Genomic DNA, 17,931 nt, shown 5'->3' with positions numbered 1-17,931 from the left:
CCTGCCTATTTACCTCCCTGCCGGCCTCTCTACCTGCAGACTGGTTTTGAAAACAGATGACAGTGTGCGAAGCCCTAATACTGCCGGGCACATATAAACACTCGATGCATGGGAACACAGTAAGAGCACAACACGAAAAGCTTCTGTAGGCCTCGGTATCCCCGTGCGCATAAGCCCAGTTGTACGGGGTTTCTGAATCCTCAGTCCTTGCCGTGGGCAAAGAGGGCAGGGTTGTGGGCTAAGGCCGGTGGCGTGCCTTTTGGTAACATCAGCGTTGCCGGCCTCCTGGACACTGGCAGCAGGGGGGTGTCTCTGGAGATGTGTGCTGCTGCACTTACAATTCAGACTGCGGAGGGAGGTCGGGGGTCGTGGGCAGCCGTGTACCGGGCCCTTTCCCCTTTACTTATTTCTTCCTCACAGCAGCACTGAGAAGTCAGTGGCTTCGTCCCGGTTTCAGGAGAGCGAGTGTGCTGTTGGTGGTGTTCAGGGTGCTGTCCCAGCGTCTGTAGTCGGGGACGACCAGAGCTCAGAGCTCAGATCTCCCTGGCTCCCGAGCCAAGGCCGTGCCACAGACGTGCCTCGTCTTGTGAACCACTGCGGTTCCCACTTCCCAGTGACCCAGGCCCCTCGCCCTCGGTACGGCTGGGATGTGGGGCTGGGTAACTTGTTGTTAGGGGGGGGCGGCCCTGGGCCTGGTAGGATGTTCAGCGACACCTCTGACTTTCTCCTCTGCGCGCCACCAGCACTGTTCCCTGTTCCCGCCTCGGGTGTGGCAGCCGTCTGTGCTGCCCCTTGTTCACCGGGTGCCACCGTCGTCTCCAGACGAGAGTCACTGTTACAGCTCATGAGAGTCAGAAAGTTTGCTTATAAACGTTGTCTTTTGTTCAGGAGTTTTTAGGATATGTGGAAGGAAGGAAATGATGTGTGTTTCAGCACCTAGTATATGTTCGGTGTTCTTTCCCATATAACATCTCATTTATCCTCAGAACAATCTTAAAGGAAAGATACTGCCCCTTTACAGAGGAGGACATGCAGACTGAGGCCTGGCTGAGGTCACAGAGCCAGTTGGTGGGGGTTTGCCTTGTGGAGCTTGAGTCTCCCCAGCCCCTGTTTCCGTCTCTTCCCCCCTCACATTCCAGGAAGAGGCACATGGGGCTTTTGCTACTTTCGCTTCTTTTGTTTCACCACTGCCTCCCACCGTGAAAGGGTTCTGGGGTTGGGGAGACATACATGGCAGACGGGGCCCAGCAGCTGTGCCCTTTCGCCCTGTCGGAGGGTGGAGGGGGGTGAGGCTGTTGGCTTTCCCAGCCCACGTCGTCGCCAGAGCTTCGCTAAAACAGTCTCCTTTTTTTTTCCTCCCGTGGTTGAATGTGCTGCAGCTCGACTGCATCCGCGCGAGTGCTGTGCTGTGGCACCTCTGGAAGATTTCCATCAGCCTCACAAATTGGCCGTTGTGATTGCCTTGGAGTGGAGGTGGGCACAAGTGGCTGGTGGGGCCCCTGCCTTTGCAAGAAGCCGGCTTCACAATGAGCCATCATCAGAGCAGCGAGCATAGAAGATTAGACATAATGGCTTATTTTCCCTCCGATATATGTCGGTTTGTGTGTGCGGCCAGTGGACAGAGCTGGAGGAAATTTCTGAAGGAGAAGTGGGGCTCGCGTCTGTAGTGCACATTTAGGCCACCAGCTCTTGCCTGTTTGGGGGTGTGGACCCCTTTTGAAAAATCTGTGGAAAGCTGGTGGGCCCTCTCCCTGGAAAAAGCCTCATAAAGAGCTGCCATTGCAAGGTGTTGATGGACACTCCTGGGGACCCAGAGATCCGATGCCGGACAGGGGCTGGTGTGTTTCTTGGTGTCTAAAAAAGGAAGGCTTCCTGGTTTGTTAGTGTGTGTCGGTAGTCTCGGAAACGGCACTGTAGTTTGCCCCACTAATTGCGCTGCTGGGAATTTGGCTCACGGAACTAACCTGAGTGTGAAGCGAGGCTTTCGGCATGGAGTTCGGAGAAGCATGGGCTGTTTTTCAGACGGCAGCGAGGGCTTCTGCCCCTCTGAGAGCTGCCAACCAGGGGTTCAGGTCCCTGCCCTGGGCATATCCTTGTGGTCCTGCATGGCCCAATCAGTAGCTGCTAGCCATGTGACTATTTAAATCTAAATTAAAAAAAAAATAAGCACTCAGTTCTTCAGTGTGTTAGCCACAGTGTAAATGTCCGGTTGGCACCTCCAGCTGGCGGCTGCTGTGTTAGTTAGTTGGCCCAGCTACGGAACGGGCTCCTCCTTGGGGAGTTGCTGTCGGAAAGTCCTCCCCAAGACCCATGCTGGTTCCGGGAGGTGCGGTTCCGGGGGGTGCAGTTCTGGGAGGTGCGCATTTCCACTGCCTCCTCTGGGCTCTGGGGTGCGCTCCAGCTCCGTGGGGCTCAGCACTGCATCACAGTGACCCTGCTGTGGCACATGGCACCCCGGCCCGAAATAACACCCTTCGCACCATGTGCTTGTGTTTCCCTTGGTCCCTAAGCTGGCCCCTCCCTCCCTTCCTGTGTTGGCTCCCTTGTTCTTCTCTTCTCTTCCCTCCTGCCCCGACCCCTGACCCCCGTGCCACGGCTTTTTGGAGCGACGTTCTCTCTTGTCTCCTCTTCCTGAAGCCTGGGTGCCAGGGGACAGACAGCCGGGCTCTGGAGAGCTGCCCCTTGTATACCCAAGGTCTCACTGGTGTCTTCCGGGCAGAGAAACACGCTGTGCGTTAAACCGTTTGTACTTAATTACGTCTGTAGCACAAACTTGGGAATGACCCCGATGTGCCCTGATGGGAGCAAGTTAAAGGAAATGGCGGGACGTCACCTGTCAGTGTCACATGGTGAAAAAGTGGTGTTCACAAGTGACTCCAAACATTCAGGGAGCAGTTCAGTGCGGAATGCACAATTTAGCGTTGTATTTCACGCCCGTTGCTACTTCAGTGTTGTACGATTACTCAGGGACAAAGATGGGGCGGGAATACAGTCTGCCGTGTGTTGATTGGTAGTAGGATCGTGGTCATTTTTGTTTTCTTCATACTTCTGTCTTTAAAATTTTCTGTAATATACACACGCACATTTATAACCAGAAAATAACCTCAGATGATGTAAAATTCGAAGGGAAGGCTGGCGGGGTTTTGCGTCTTAAAGCACGAGCAGGCCTGTTTTCACGTGTCTGGTGTCTTGCTTTACCAAGTGCCCAGAACCTGCAGGCCGAGTTAAACAGCGTCTGGGCCCTGCGGCAGCAGCTGGAGCGGGACGTGCTGGCCTATCGGAATTTGAAAAAGGCGCTGGAGGAGCAGATCAGCGAAATTCGGAGGCGGGAAGGTACAGGCTGTCCAGTGTGTGTGTCCCTTTGGTTTTTCCACTTGCAGGGCCTGGGCTGGAAGTTAAGGGAACCCTAAACTCCAGCGGGACAGGGGCCACCCACAGGACTTCATCTGGCGGTCCTTTCCGTGGTGACCGTGCCAGTGTTGGCTCTCTCTGCCTGAGTGCGTCTGGCTTTGGCCCTCGCTGTGGGAGACCCAGCAAACTGTGTTAATTCTGCAGAGGTCTGCTGCAGGCTGTGCCCCAGCGCGTCTGCTCTGTTCTGTAGCGTTTGAGACTCAGAGCCCCAGGAACCCCTGAAACCTTGCAGCCCCCTTTCTCTGGGAAACAGCCCTGTTGCCCCAAATGTCTGGGCTCTGCCTGCCACTGCACGCCATGCAGAGAGCCCAAACGGCTGACACGTGGGGGTGAGATTGCTGCTTCATGTCGAAATGTTGCTTTTTGTGTTGTCACTGCCCCAAGTGGACTCACATAGGGAGGGCTGCAAGGGGAGGGCTGCATGGGGAGGGCCCTGTGGCGCTGGCACTGAGGCACCCGTCACGGTGGTATCGGCTCGCTGCCTTCCTCGAACCTGAGCCCCTTAGAGTCTGGGCTGGAATCCCCTTCCTCCCGGTGCTCCCAGCCTGGCTCGAGTGGCAGAGCTGTGTAGTAGTGGTGGGTTGACATTTCTTGAGCAAGGGCTGTGTGTGAGGCACAGTACCAGGCACCTAACTCCTCACCCCTGGTTCTGACAGTCATCCCATTGGTGGAGATACCGATTTCATTTTACAGATGAAGACACTGAGGCTCAGGGGTGGAAGTGCGGTTGATTTACCCAGATAGGAGCCAGGACACCTTTCTTTGGAGTTTAGTTCTTTCTAGTAACATTAGCTTATCGGCTCTTATCCACATGTGCTAATATATGAGGCCAAGTCTGTGGACATGCCTCACCCAGGTAACAGACCCCCCGACCCTGCATCTGTCCTCCCCATTTGCATGTCCACGTGGCTGTGGGGAAGCGGTCCCTTACGTAGCAGGTGACTCGATTCCCTTGTGTGAGCCCTAGCAGGCAGCCTGTGCGCTCACTGTGCTCGCTCCCTCGGAGGGCCGTGGGGCCAGTAAAACTCATCGGGCACTCACCGCCCTGAGTTCTCCCTTGAGGGTCACATCGGCTTTTCCTGTATTCCCGCCTAAATGGAATCCCTCCCTCGCCTGGACTCAAATCACCATTTTCTTGTGCCACTCAGAAGGGTCTCCAGGCACAGCACGTGATACGCAAACTCAGGATTGGCTACGGTGAAAGCTTACACAGCCCGTGATGAAACCGTACTTTGAGATATCAGCCTGTAGAGGAAGGAAGGAAACTTCCTTTGGCCCCAAAGGTTGGACTCCCTGTGTGTGCTTCTGCGCTGCCTGCCCCACCCCCTCCCAGTTCGAGCTGCCTGAGGTGGACTGTGCCGGGACTGGCCTTGGAAAGATCTGTTTCTGATTTTCTTTTTCTCCTCCCCCACTTTTTTTTTTTTTGCAGAAGAACCGTTTTCGTTTTATAGCGATCAAACATCTTACCTGAGTATTTGCCTTGAAGAGCGCAGTCCATTTCAAGTGGAGCATTTTTCTCAAGAAGAACTTAAGAAAAAGGTATTGGCCTGCTACGTTTGGTGCTTCCTTGGTTCTTTGTTGTCTCTTGGGCTCCTAATTAGAGGTGTGAGATTCTCAACGCCCTCGTCTCTCCTTTCTTCCCTCTCCGCCCTGCTCGTCTCTGCTCCTGCCCCACCGTCCCTGTGTCTGGTGCACTGCCTCTCCGGGCTGGGGACCCAGCCCCGGTGAGCCCTGCTCTGGCAGCCGCCCTCCAGCCCGTCCTCGTGCAGTTCGCCACCTGTCCCGCAGGTCACTCCCCTCTTCCCAGCGGGTCGGCACTTGTCTGGGAGTTTCTCTGCGTCCTCTGCTGGGCTGTGGACATCTTAGTGACTGCATCTTATTTGTTTCAGGTTTCCCAGTACCTGGCACACGTAATGGGAGTTAATAGATGCTTTTTGAAAGAATAAATGTTCATGTTTGATCCATAAATCTTTTCTAAAGCTGAAAAGGTTTTTCACTCTGTTGCTCGTTGGTGCGGTTACAGTGGTTTAGTATTTCAGGGCTCTAAGAGCCATGGATGAGAATAGGAAGCGTGTGCTCAGAGGAGCCGCTTTAATGTAAAATTATCCCACGCGTACGGCAGGCTCAGCTCCTGTCTTGGAGCGATTCGAGTTCCGACAGTGGACAGGCGTGTAGCTAGGGGACTGCAGCGTGGAGTGCAGGGGTCCCTGTGACAGGCGGGTGTGCACGGCGGAGGGGTGGCCGAGGGCAGGTGGACTGCTGGGCGTGGGGAGTGCCACTTTATCAGAGAAAGCTTCTCCGCAGAAGTGAAGCCTGGTGTGGGTTTTGAAGGATGAATAGGAGTTTGTCTGGGTGGACAGTTTTCTCAGCAGAAAAAGAGAAAGTAGCCGGTGTGAGGTACAAAAGTAAGAAATAGAAAGGAGAACTGTAACAATTGCAGTGTTTTGGGAGGAGTAAGGCACGGAGTGTCGAGGCACTTAACTCCGAAGGTAACGAGAATGGGGAGGGTGACAGCTGCTGCGAGCACCTGCGGTGGCGGTGCTGAGGGCAGGAGGTCGTTCCTGTGGTTGGCACCCAGTGTTTCCAGGGCCAGAATGTCCTGCGTTCCCCACTGGGACCTTGAGGGCCGGGTTCAGTTGCGTTCACATTTTGGTGGATTGTGGACATCTGCGGTAGGCGGTCAGTCTGGGTGGGGTTTCCCCTTCCTTTGAGGGGCTGCTGATGACCAGGTTAAGAAGGCTTTGGGAAATCACTGGCCATTGGGATTTAAAACTCGCTGGGGACGAAGGTGGTGTCTGCTCCATTGCTTATGTGCCTGCCCTAGCAAGACCTGCACCTCCAGGAGGAGCACTGGGCCGGGGGTCCCCAGGTCTCGGCCCCCAGGCCTGGCTGTGCCTCCGTGGCGGCGGCGGCCCTTTCCCACATGGCCGGGCGCTGCGGCTGGTAGATGCCATGGCGTTCTCCAGACGCCCCCAGCTGGGGGACCGTAGGCAGTGAACTTCCTGTACCTCAGACTCTTGGTTGTAAAGTGGGGAGGGTCATACTGGCCCACCCACCTCCTCAAGACTTTTGTAAAGAATGATGGACTAAAGCTTGTAGGACTATGTTAGTAGCTATACATTGCTTTGTAATTGAGGACTATTATTATTACCGACATTGCTAGATAAGTGTACAAAGAAGGCAATGCTGTGAAATAAGGCTCCGACAGTTTCAGAAACTTCAGTCTGGGGCAGTTTTCACCCGGGGGTCTCAAGTACACGAGAAGCAGTATGAGCTGTCATTAGACTGTACCAGGGACGTCAGTGCACAGTGACCGTGATCACGTCCAGTTCCCACAGTGACCCTTTGCACAGATGAGCTGCAGGCTTAGCTTGGGCGGCTTGCTCACGGTCTCTTTGCCTTGAAGGCTGGCTCTGGGACTGGCGCACAGGCAGGCTGGTGGTTTTCCCCCGTGCCCAGGGCAGCCGGAAGACTGGAATCAGGCCGCCTGGTTCTCCACGGCTGTGGTGCTAAAGGCGGGAGGTCCGCGGCCCTGGGGAGCTGAAGTCTGCCTGTGGGTCTCTAGTCCTTTCTGCTCTTATCTCCCAGGTCAGCGACCTCGTCCAGCTGGTGAAGGAACTGTATACAGACAACCAGCACCTGAAGAAAACCATTTTTGATCTCTCCTGCTTGGGCTTCCAAGGGGATGGCAGACTTGAATCAACAGAACAGACGGAGGTAAGCAAAACATTGTCGTTGTCATGTGCTAATTACCAAAAAAAATAACGCCCCAAATTTCTCAAGACTGCTTCTGTCCTGGGGAGTCACTATTAAAATTCCCTTGGCTGTAGTTGGGGTTTTGAGGGCACCTCCGGGTCTGTAATTGTAATGTCTGCAGGCTTCCTCATGTTCAGGTCATGTCTGTGTGGACACAGTCGATGTGTTGTGGCGCCTTTGACCCCTAGTCCGGCCCTGGGCCCCGTGCTGCAGATGGTGCGTCTGGAAGACGGTGTGGTCGCAGAGGGGTCTGGAGAGTGGCCAGATCACCCAGATAATTTGTGTGGGTAGATGCTACATTAATGAATGCATTAACATCGAAAGACAAATGAGGAAACACAATTTTCACTTTCTTTTGTGTTACTCCTCTGAATTTGGTGCATCTTCTCACGCACGGCACCTGGGCCTCTGGATTTGATTGGACACGTGTCGTTCCTGTCCACACACACCCGGGCACCCCTGCACTCTGCCACGTGCAGGGGACACAGCAGGGAGTCCACGGACAGTGTCCTGTCAGCCCACAATTCCAGGTTCAGGAGCGTGGGAGCTCACTACGGCCCGCACTGAGGAGTTCGGCAGGGCCCCGGGAGGTGAAATCCCGGCGCTGGCTGCTGCAGGGCGTGTAGTTCACTGGGCTTGTGCTGTGAGGGGAAGAGGCCCCTTCTCTCAGCTCCGCCCCAGCGAAGCCTGCTTCGCCCTGACGGCTTCTGGTCTCTGCTCGTCCTCATGATGGGTTGTATCCGATTTTCTCTGTTCTCGGCCAGTGCTGGACACTGGAAGGACCCTGAAGCTGGGGCGGTGAGGAAGAGTTTGTTATTTCCTCCCGTTAGCCCCTAACTTGGCCGAACTCTCCTGCTTGCGGAGCCTTGCTCCCTGCGCCCGACCGCCGGTTCAGAAGGCTGGCGCTCTTCTCACTGTGAAACGCAGGGGGACCTGTTTGTACTCGGGGCCCCTGGAGTCTTGTTGGCTAGAGTTGGCTTGAGGTCAGCCTGGCAGGCCAGGTGGATGGAAGTCTCGTTGCCACCTCATTTCTGGGGGGTAAATTTGTCAGCTTTAAGCTGTCTCCTCCCCCCTTCAAAGTGGGAAATGCTCAAAGGTATTTGTGCCGCACCCTGGCCATCTGCTGTCTTGGAGAGAGGGAATATTATTGATCTAAGCCTCCGGGGCTCCGGATAATTTTCAAAACCAAGAAGATCTGCAGTCCGTTTAGGGAGAAACAAGTCTCTTGGCTTATTTTCTCCAAGGCAGCATTTTTTAATAAGCAGCTCATTCTTCACCTACTCCATTTGAGTCATAAATGGCGAGTTTGTTTGTTCATTTGCCCTTTGAAAAAAATCTGTTAAATGTCCCATTGTGTCCTTTGGAGAACAGAGGCCTTTTCCCCTTCCCACTCTGAGATCTTAATACCAGCCGATTCAGATTGAGTCATTTGTCAGATCGCACTCGACCGGATGATCCCTGTGAACAGCCTTGTCCTTCGCAGCACAGTTCTGGGGCCGGGACAAACCGCCGGGGAGGGGCCATCCGCCGGGGAGGGGCCATCCGCCGGGGAGGGGCCATCCGCCTGAGAGGGGCCATCTGCCTGGGAGGGGCAATGTTGTTAGGGGCTAGGGGCAGAGGGGATGCCAGGAGGGGAGGCTGAGGGCCGCGGAGTGGGCGTGGTTCTCTTTGGTGAGACAGGAGACAGGAGCACGCTGGACATGCTTGTCCAAAGCAAATATATTTTGTGATTTTAAACTTTGGTAATTTTTTGTCTGATATTTAATTAACCGACAGCATTACCTAATACTTGGGAAAGGGAGAAGAGAAATGACGCCTAATCCTGTCACTTTAAAATACTCACGGTTAACTAACACTTTGGAATCTTTCTGTTTGTGTGTATGAACACGCGTATGCCCACAGTACATATACACAGTTTCGTTTTTTCCAGTCGTTGTACGTTAGAGCATCTTATGCGACCTTGTGAATGTGCTGACATGTCACTGCCTGCCTCACTGTTGTTGAACAGGGAGGTTGTTTCCAGAGATTCATGATTTTGCATTTACCTGTGAGTGTCTTTGGACCCAGATCTTTCTCTGGGTTTAGGATTTTTTTTTTCCTTAGACTCCATTTCCAGATATGTAGTTACTAGGTCAAAAGTACAAATAGATAATAGGTATAAAATAGGCCTATTGTTTATTTTCACATACCCTCCTCTTACATCTTTTAATTCGACAGAAGGGTGTAAATAGCAGGAGGCCCGTGACAGCAGTCTGTCAGGGTCGGCTTCAAACGGCAGCTGCACTGGTGTGCACTCCGCTGCCCGCTGCCCGCTGCCCGCGTGGGGGCCGTTCACTTCCAAACCAGCCGAGAAGTGGACGGCCAGGCACAGGCATGCTTTTGTTTTCAAGTGCACTTGAACTCTCTCGTGAGGTCGCCCGTTATTTCCTTATGTTTATTTACTGGGGATTAATTCACGTACTGGAGGGAAGCGTGGTTGACCTTCAGGAGTGGTCTGAGCAGACGGGAGCCAGGGGAGTCTCTCCACCTAGATCCTGCTGTCCGAGTTTTCCGCCTGTCCACCTGTCCACCTGTCCACCTGTCCACTGTCACCCCGCCACCCTGCCTTACCTTCTTGGTACATTGTACTACACAGACAGCAGGACACTTCCCCATAAACACTTCAACACGCCCATCTTTCACTTGAATGTGTTTTATAGTTATTTTTTCTCTCAAGGTTCATTTTGCACACAAAGAAATGAAGAGATTGTAACTCTGCATTTGCTAAGTTGCACACGTCTGTGTACCTGTGCAGCCCGAATCCTGATCCCCATCATGTCCCTTCTGGTCACTTCCCACCCTCGCCCCCGGCCGCTTATCTAGCTTTGTTCTGCCGCGGGTCAGTTTCGCCCGTACCGGGCCTTCACGTGGGTGGAGTCGTACAGAATGTTTTCTCTCTGTAGCGCTTTCTCACTCGGCGTGTTTTAGATAGTTACCCATGCCATTGCATGAATCAACAGTTTATTCCTTTTTACCGCTCAGAAATATTCCAATGTATGAGCACATTGCGGCTCGTTTACTCATTTTGCTCATGATGGACATTTGGACTGTTTGAGTCTTTGGGTGTTATGGCCAAAGCTGATATGGATACTCGTATGTAAATGTTTGTGTGGACATATGTGATGAATACCTAGGAATGGGATTCCTGGGTCGTAGGGTTATTAGTTTCATGACCGATTCCAGTATTTGTCCCACAGTGGTTGGACATTTTATCCTCTCTCTGACAAGTTTAATCATCCTGGTTGACCTGTATCCCTGAGGAAGTTTTATTACTGAGGGAAGAAGCCAGTAGCGAGAGAGGGTTCCTCACCTATGTCTACAAACGTTATGCTTAACAAGCACACTTACGCATGTCTGGTCTGCTCGTTGCTTGGTAATTAGTGTGGCGAGGTCTGGTCTGTGGCCACCAGGTCCTCGTGATCCTTGCTGCAGATCCGGATGTGGTAGACCGGACGTGTTCTGATCCCGGGAAGTTTCCTATAGAATAACTTTTCTGATTCAGTTTGCTGTGTTTTGCTTTTCTTCTCCCAAAACAAGGGTTTCTCTAAAAAGGAAGGTCAGAAACAATTAAATTTGGCTGGGAGAATTATGGGGGTAATTGACTAAATGCAGGAACTTGTGGAATAAAACAGTGGCCGTAGATCCCCAGACGTCTCCTGTGTACAGCATGCCCGGCATGTGGCTCAGCACTTAGTTGGGGGCTTTAGCACTTACTTGGGTGAGATGGGGCTCCGTGTAGCTACTGAAGCAGCTTTGACTGATTCCCTCCCTGGGTGTGGCCACGTTTTCCCGTTTTTTAACTTGGTTAGCGCAGGTGTCCCATGACCAGAATCCTCCCTCTTCCAGGGAGCTGAGGTTTGGCCTTCTTGACAGCTTGGTCCTGTCCGCTGTACAGAATGCAGAACCTCTGGGACTTACACTTACTGAAAGAAAGCATTAGGGATTTGTGCACTTTTCATAAATAACCGTCCTTCATTTTCAAAAGCATGAAGTTATCAGCAGGGAAGCCGGACACTCTTTATTAGCAGTGAGGACCTCCTGTCAGCACAAGGGCAGCGTTGCCGGGACTGCCACCCGTCGCAGGAGTGCGCCGGCCCGAAGAGGGGCCGACACCCTGTGCTGGACAGGAGGGGCGGTGCCGCATCGGGCACACCGTAACTTTCGTTACTGCTTTCTCGCCGTTTGATATTTCCAATTCCATCAATAGCTGTTTTCCAAAATCTCGTTCCTCTTACACGATCTGAGAGTGAAGCAAGCGATGGCAGGAGTGTCAGCGGCACGACAGACAGCATGTTCGGTTTCCAGCGGCCCAGGGAGGGCCCAGCACGGCCGCGGAAGTAGCTGGAGTTGTTTCTGGGAGTCTGTCCTGAAGCGATGCCTGAGCCCAGGCAGCTGTGTGTGATCTGCCAAAACCAGCAGCTCTAACTTCAGCTAATTTTATTTCATGGCTTTGCCATTTGTTTCTGCCTCTTTTTTGGTTTGTTTTTTTGTTTTGCATTATTTAAAAAAAAGTCATCACTGACTTATTCATACATATTCATGCTGCATCTTTTTTTGGGTTGCATTTTCACACCATTCCATGCACCATGTAGCTTCCAGCCAGCAAGGAGGACAAGGACACGATCAGAATTGGCGAGGATGGTGAGAATAATTTCCTGAGTGGCCAGAACTCGGAGCAGAGTCACAAGGTAGGAACGTGGCAGTTAACTCCTCATTCCACCAGCCCCTCCCTGTGCCCAAGCCTGTTGTCTTGTTTGGGGCGAGACCTGTGGCTTTTCTGTTCACTCCGCCTGTGCTGAGTGCCTGCCGTGTGCCTGCGGAGAAGAAAGAGACAAGAAGTTACAGACTGGATGGGGGAGCCGGTCATGAAACAGCAAACAAACACATACTTGCAAATAAAAGCAGGGCTTCGGTAGGAGAACAGTGGGCACTGGATTTGGGACCTGGGCAGATCTCTAAAGAGAGATCTAACCTGACCCATTCGTTGTTTGCATTGGAGACTGAGGCCCATGAGGGGGTGGTTCATCCGAGACACAGAGTAACTCAGTGACAGTTGTTGGGACGAGAGCCCTTCTCCCTGGACTTCTGCAAGCTCACAGGTCATTGGCTTGCAGCGTCAGGAGCCACCGATAAAACCAAACCCCCTTCTCAGGGGCCCTCTGCAGTCTCTTGGTCCGGAGCCCAGCTTAGCGTCACCTGGGCACTGATGAGAGTTGGCCTCTGTCCACACAGACTGGGCCCCCAGCCACACCGGTCCTGGGCATTTGGAGCAAGCACTCTCCGAGTTTGAAAAGGCCCCTAACGACTGGGATGTGGTGGGAGACAGGAGGCTGCAGATTTGACATCTGTGGCCTTCGAGGTGTTCAAGTCTGTGACGACGAATGGGAGATCATTAAAATGGAGATAGTCGTGTAGCTGAAGTGTAGCGAGCAAAGCAATTAAAAGCGAGGGCTTTGCAATGAGATCTGATTTTGAGTCTTGGTCACTATCTCTGTGACCCTGGTTCACCTTTGCTTAACCCCTAAGCCTGAATTTCCCCGTCACCGAAGATAATAATACTTCTTGTTAGAATTGTTATGATATTTAAATAGAAAGGCATGTACTAAGTGCTCAGTAAATGATAGCAATTACTATTTTTCTTATTACGTCCTAGACTTTTCCTTCTTGGGAGGTTGCTTATTTAGGTGGATTTAATAACTAGGTTGGTGGCAAATAAGGCCCTATAAATAACGGCTCATTTGTGTAGGTCTCGTCTCCCATTTAAAATCTTAATCATTTTACAAGTGTGGAGAGAGGAGTGTGATGGCTAGCGCATATATCACCAGCAGTGACGGAGTCACGGGGAGTTATTTATGGGTTGGCAGAAGAAATTTACAGCTTTGGGAAGGAGGGGCGAGGATGCTAATTGCAGCACCTCCAGATACGCTCAGCGCAGGCTTTAACTAGACGCTTCCTTGGCACCGCTCCTCGGGGACCCTCGGTGACCTGAGAAGTTGGATCCGTAAATAACATCTCCCTGGGAATTAGGAACTCTCCACTTTCCTAATGAGACAAATCAAAGTTACGTTAATTAGGATGTATCTGTACGGAGCCAGTTGGCTTTCTGTTATAGAATGGGGAGGCTACATCGCAGCAGTACCTGTAAATGCCAGGAGCCCTGGCAATGGCATGGGTTCTGTGCGCTTGGCAGGAACAGCTTCCAAAGAGTGGGCTGTGGGGTTGGGGACGTGCCCCAGTGGGTGGGGCCCTGAGCCCCACACACGTAGGTGAGTCAGTCTTCTCGTTCTGTTCTCACAGTCACCCTGGGAGGTAGCATTACTGTCCCCATTTTATAGAGGAGGAAACTGATGTGAACATCTTTGTGCTCTTGCCAGAGTGCCTCCCTGCTATAAAGAGAGTGTGTGTGGCCCCGTATGCCTGGGTCCCTCTCCTCCCACCCCTCACTTTCGCTGGTGCTCGCTCACTCACTCTCTGCCTCCATCCTTTCTGCCTCCTCCACACGTCCCCTCCCCTCCTCCAGAGCCCATTATCTGACCAGATACTTTGATGATTTACAGATTATTGAGGACGGTTCCAAAGAGGGCTGCAAAAATGGATACTTAAGGCACACGGATTCCAGTATTTTGAACTGCGGTGGAGCCCACAGACCTGGCCGTCCTGGAGACCCAAGTGCGGAGGAAGGCGAGCTCGTGAGCCTGCTTGCCCCTCTCCTCAACGAGAAGGCTGCATCGTTACTGGAAGCCAGGTAGACGTGGGGCTCAGGTGTTGCCCTGTCCCTGTAGTTTGAGGGGAGAACAGACTCATTCTGCTAAATGGCTGTAGATGGTGGTGCTGTGTGATTTACCGGAGAGCGCTCCTGAAGAGACCTGGAAGGAATCTTGCTCGTCAGGCAATTAAGGAATGAGGCTGCACGCTAGAGGCTGCGAGGGGACTTCAGCGAGGCCTCACGCAAGCCCATTAGAGAGAGGAGAAAGCACGCTTTCCTTTGGAATTAGTCCTGCGAGCCCCAGACAGGGCCGTCTGGGTGTCGGCGACAGGAACCAGCCCCAGTGAAATTTCTTCCAGATCTGCAGCCGCTTAGAAACTACCGTTGCCGTTGTGACTGCTGTTTTATGTTGAGCTTCAACTAAAATTCTCCTCTCATTGTATCTGCTGGGAGTCGTTCTTACATGAGGAAATACTACAGGGTGTTTTTCTTAAAAACAGAAATGGAGAAACAGTTAGTATATTTATGTTTTTAAAATCAACCCTTTAGGAGCCGGCATTCCCCCTTTCGAGTTCTTTCTGGCCCAGTGACAGCCGCGTGGGCTTTGGAGTCAGAAAGAGCGGGGCCTCCTGCTCTGTGCCTCAGCCTCTCCAGCCACCCCTCAGGCGAGCTGCGCGCGGGAGACCAGGTCCCCTGCGGGAAGACGGCTGGCCTGGCGTGTGCTCAGTAAGCGTTTCATTCTCTTCCAGCGCAGGCAGAGAAACGGAGCGGGGACCACTGCCCGTGACTCTTGGCAAGAGCCGGGGACCCCACCCGTTCTGTGTCATTGGTGGACTGAGCCTCATGGGCATTTCTTTCGCTAAAAAGAAAAAAAAAAAGGTGTTCTGTTTTTGTGAGCACACGGCAAGCTAACCCTTCCCCAACTCCGACATCGATCTAAAATTTTTCTAGCCTGAGTCCTCTTGGGGGACATGGCCAGTTCTGGTTTATTATCACAGGGAGTTAGATGACCACAGTCAGCGACAGAGTCCCAAATAGTACATCAGAGTTAGAAGATGCGCCTCTCGCTCCTGCACTCGCGCGCTCGCGCTCTCTCTCTCGCTCAGGACCACCTAGAATGCACCTGGGTGACGCAAGCTGGGGAAAGTCCAGTGGGCGTGGGTGGAGTGGGGGACTCGGGTGTGAGTGCTCCCTCCTCGTGGGCAGGAGCTTCTCGGCCCCGCTGGCTATTGTCCTGCAAACACGTGGGCTCGGAGCTTCCAGACTTCCGGCAGAAGCCCCTGGAAGAATATAATTTAGAAAATTATAATCTAAACCTCTTGATTTTTAAAAAACCAATTGAGACCTAGTTACATGTTTAAAGAAAGCACTCCATGGACCAACACCCTGCAGCAAGCTCATGACGTGTCATGTAGTTACCTGTTCTCCGTAGGTTCTAGAGGTTTCCAGGCCATTGCGGGCCAGTTCTAGGATCAGAAAAGACCTCTGTATGGAGGCCCAAATCTGCTCCCCCAGCCTCGTAGCTGTCATTGAGAGTGCACGCCATCGAGTTCCGTGACAGAGGGGTCCTGGCTTTCGGGGCCCTCCTGAAATCCCGACTGGGACCTGTGCCCCTTGCTGGCACACTACCCTGTGCCAGGGCCCGGGCGGGCACTTGCAGTAGAACCTCTGGTCACATTTAACCTCACGCCAGTCTTGCATGCTCCTGGCGATCTCCTCTTTCGCTGTGGGAGCCGGCTTTGGGGAGTTGACATTTCCTTAGCTCGTCAATGGTGGAGCCATTGGAGACTTTTCTGGACTAGTCTTTGAGAAAGACTCCTTGGCGCCCTGGCTGGGTAGCTCCCTTATTAGAGCCTGTCCCAGTATGCCAAGGTTGGGCGGGGGTCTGAACCCCAGTCGGGGCACATTCAAGAATCAACCAATGGATGCCTAAATAAGCGGAACAACAAATCGATGTTTCTCTCTCTCTCTCTAAAAAATGAGTAAGTAATTATAGTAATAAATAAAAGGACTCCTTGGGATAACCAGGATTCTGGTTGGTCAGAGAAACCCCATCTTCTGTCTGGGAATACCCCCCAGAAGCCGGGGGGTTTGGTGCACTGGGAAAAGCAGAGTTTCAGAGTCAGACAGGCAGACCAGGGCTCCGGTTCAGCTCTGTCAGTTAGACCGTCCCCATCTGGGTTCCTCATCCACCCCACAGCTATCTCTTGAGGATTAAGTGAAATAATGGGCATATAGTATAGATCCGGGTTAGCATGAGGTGGGATTTTAGTGATCTTACTGCTTAAATTGTGCCCTGCCAATTACTCCTACCCTTTCCCACTACCCTCAGGTGAGATTTATACCGTATGCAAGGCACAGTGGCCAGCCTGGGACTTGTGCCTCTGAGGTCATTGCTGAGCCATGTCTGCTAACCCCAGTGCAGAGCCATCATCGACGTGGCCTGAGACTTCCTTCACTTTTGTGCTTCCCCACCTTCTAGCCATCCTAGGGCTCAGAGGCTGGCCGACGAGCTGGGCCCCTGGACATTTCTGATTCAACTTGCCCATCTGCCAGGGTGGAGTAAGGAAGCAGCTTGTCCAGTAGTTACCTTAGCCTGACTAGTTGTCTTGCACTTGACCAATTGGAGCAGGATATTCTCAGGAGGTGGGGTGAAAGGGTCGGTGCAGGCCCCGCCTGGCCGCTCCCCCTCTCCTGCAGCGGGTGCTCCGTGGGTTGGCTTCCAATTTGTTTTGGCCCCATTCTCGGGAGGACACGGTTTAGGATGTTATTACCTAAATGTTTTGGTCTTTGTAGACTAAAATTAGGTGTGAAATTTGATATCTAAAAATCTAAAAAGGCAGCCCTGGGGAATTATTTTTTTCTTTAAAGCTAATTAATTACAGTCTTGAGCTTTACGTAGTAGAAATGGGGAAGCTAGCTCCTAGGAAATCGGAGTCTGCCCTGCTGGGCATGGTGGAAGGACAGGTAGGACACCGCCAGAGAGAGGCGCTGGTGAGGGGTCCACAGAAGCGTGGAAGTGAGCAGATGAACAGCTGGAGAGACTCGGCTGGTGTGTCAGCTGCGGGGAGCAGACTTGGCAAGGGCCCCGGGGGTGCAGTCGGTGCCAAAGAGGGACTAGATCTGTGGGCTCCAGGCAGGACCTCCTTGATTCTCCCCTTTTCTTCACCTCCCAAACCTACATCTGCCTCTTACGTGGTTCTTAATTGACATGCTTCTCACCATTCCTGCTGCCTCCTGCCCATCCTTAGCTCCGTCAGAGCGCCCCGGCATCGCTGCAGCAGTCTCCTAACCAGCCCCCTGCAGCCACCCTTGCCCCTCCAGTCTGTTTTCGAAGCTACTTCCAGAGCAGTTCTTTGCTTAAAACTCTTCAGAGACCCTCCGCTTTTCCTGGGATCAAAATCGTTAACACGGCCTGCGGGGCCCCGTTAGTGTGACCTGGCTCCGTTCCATGTGCACTGTTTTTGCTTTCTGTGCTTCTCTCAGCCCCCGGAATGAGCTGACTGCCTATTCCAGAGCCTTTGCATATGCAGAGGTTGAACGTTCCCTCCCCAGGGCACAGGTAATCCCCGTCCACCTGTTGCATCCAACCCTTTCTCAAGACCTCGTCTTGGCCATCTACTCCTGGGACATGCGATCCTGTGACATCAAATTATCATCACTGATTTCAGAATGAGCATTCAGCATTGCCCAGCGCAAGACTGTTTTTTGCAGCTTCTCTTCTCCCTGCCCTGACCGGTGATCCTGCCTTATACTTGATTGAAAAAACAAACAATGAACTCAAGCTATTTCTCCTTTCCTGCCAGAGCAACCAGCTTATTTGCCTCTGTATCCACCAACTCGGACTGTCCTGCTGTCAGAAGGGAAGAAACACATATCCTGCTCCTATGGAGGACCAGCCCTCCCCCTGGGGTTCACGAGCTCCTGTCCTCTTGGGGCGCCCTCTCTGTTCTGCGTCCTCGGTAACTGAATCATTTCCATGAGCATATGGCATGCGTTTGTATCAGCCATTTGGGAGA

The 17,931-nt window shown here is 52.7% G+C and overlaps 1 protein-coding gene across 3 annotated transcripts in view; it reads left to right on the top strand.

Moving 5' to 3' along the window:
• The window catches only part of CDK5RAP2 (CDK5 regulatory subunit associated protein 2), a 165,866-nt gene that overhangs the window by 79,990 nt on the left and 67,945 nt on the right, over positions 1-17,931 (top strand). For all 3 annotated transcript variants that reach the window (XM_036022141.1, XM_036022143.1, XM_036022142.1), the window contains 5 exons: positions 3,203-3,333; positions 4,841-4,950; positions 7,000-7,128; positions 11,799-11,894; positions 13,764-13,951. In XM_036022141.1, the coding sequence (XP_035878034.1) occupies positions 3,203-3,333; positions 4,841-4,950; positions 7,000-7,128; positions 11,799-11,894; positions 13,764-13,951 (654 nt within the window). The remainder of the gene's footprint in view (positions 1-3,202; positions 3,334-4,840; positions 4,951-6,999; positions 7,129-11,798; positions 11,895-13,763; positions 13,952-17,931) is intronic.

The sequence above is a fragment of the Phyllostomus discolor genome, chromosome 3, assembly GCF_004126475.2.
Source record: "Phyllostomus discolor isolate MPI-MPIP mPhyDis1 chromosome 3, mPhyDis1.pri.v3, whole genome shotgun sequence".
Taxonomy (NCBI): Eukaryota; Metazoa; Chordata; class Mammalia; order Chiroptera; family Phyllostomidae; genus Phyllostomus; species Phyllostomus discolor.
This window is presented reverse-complemented; position numbering and strand designations above follow the sequence as displayed.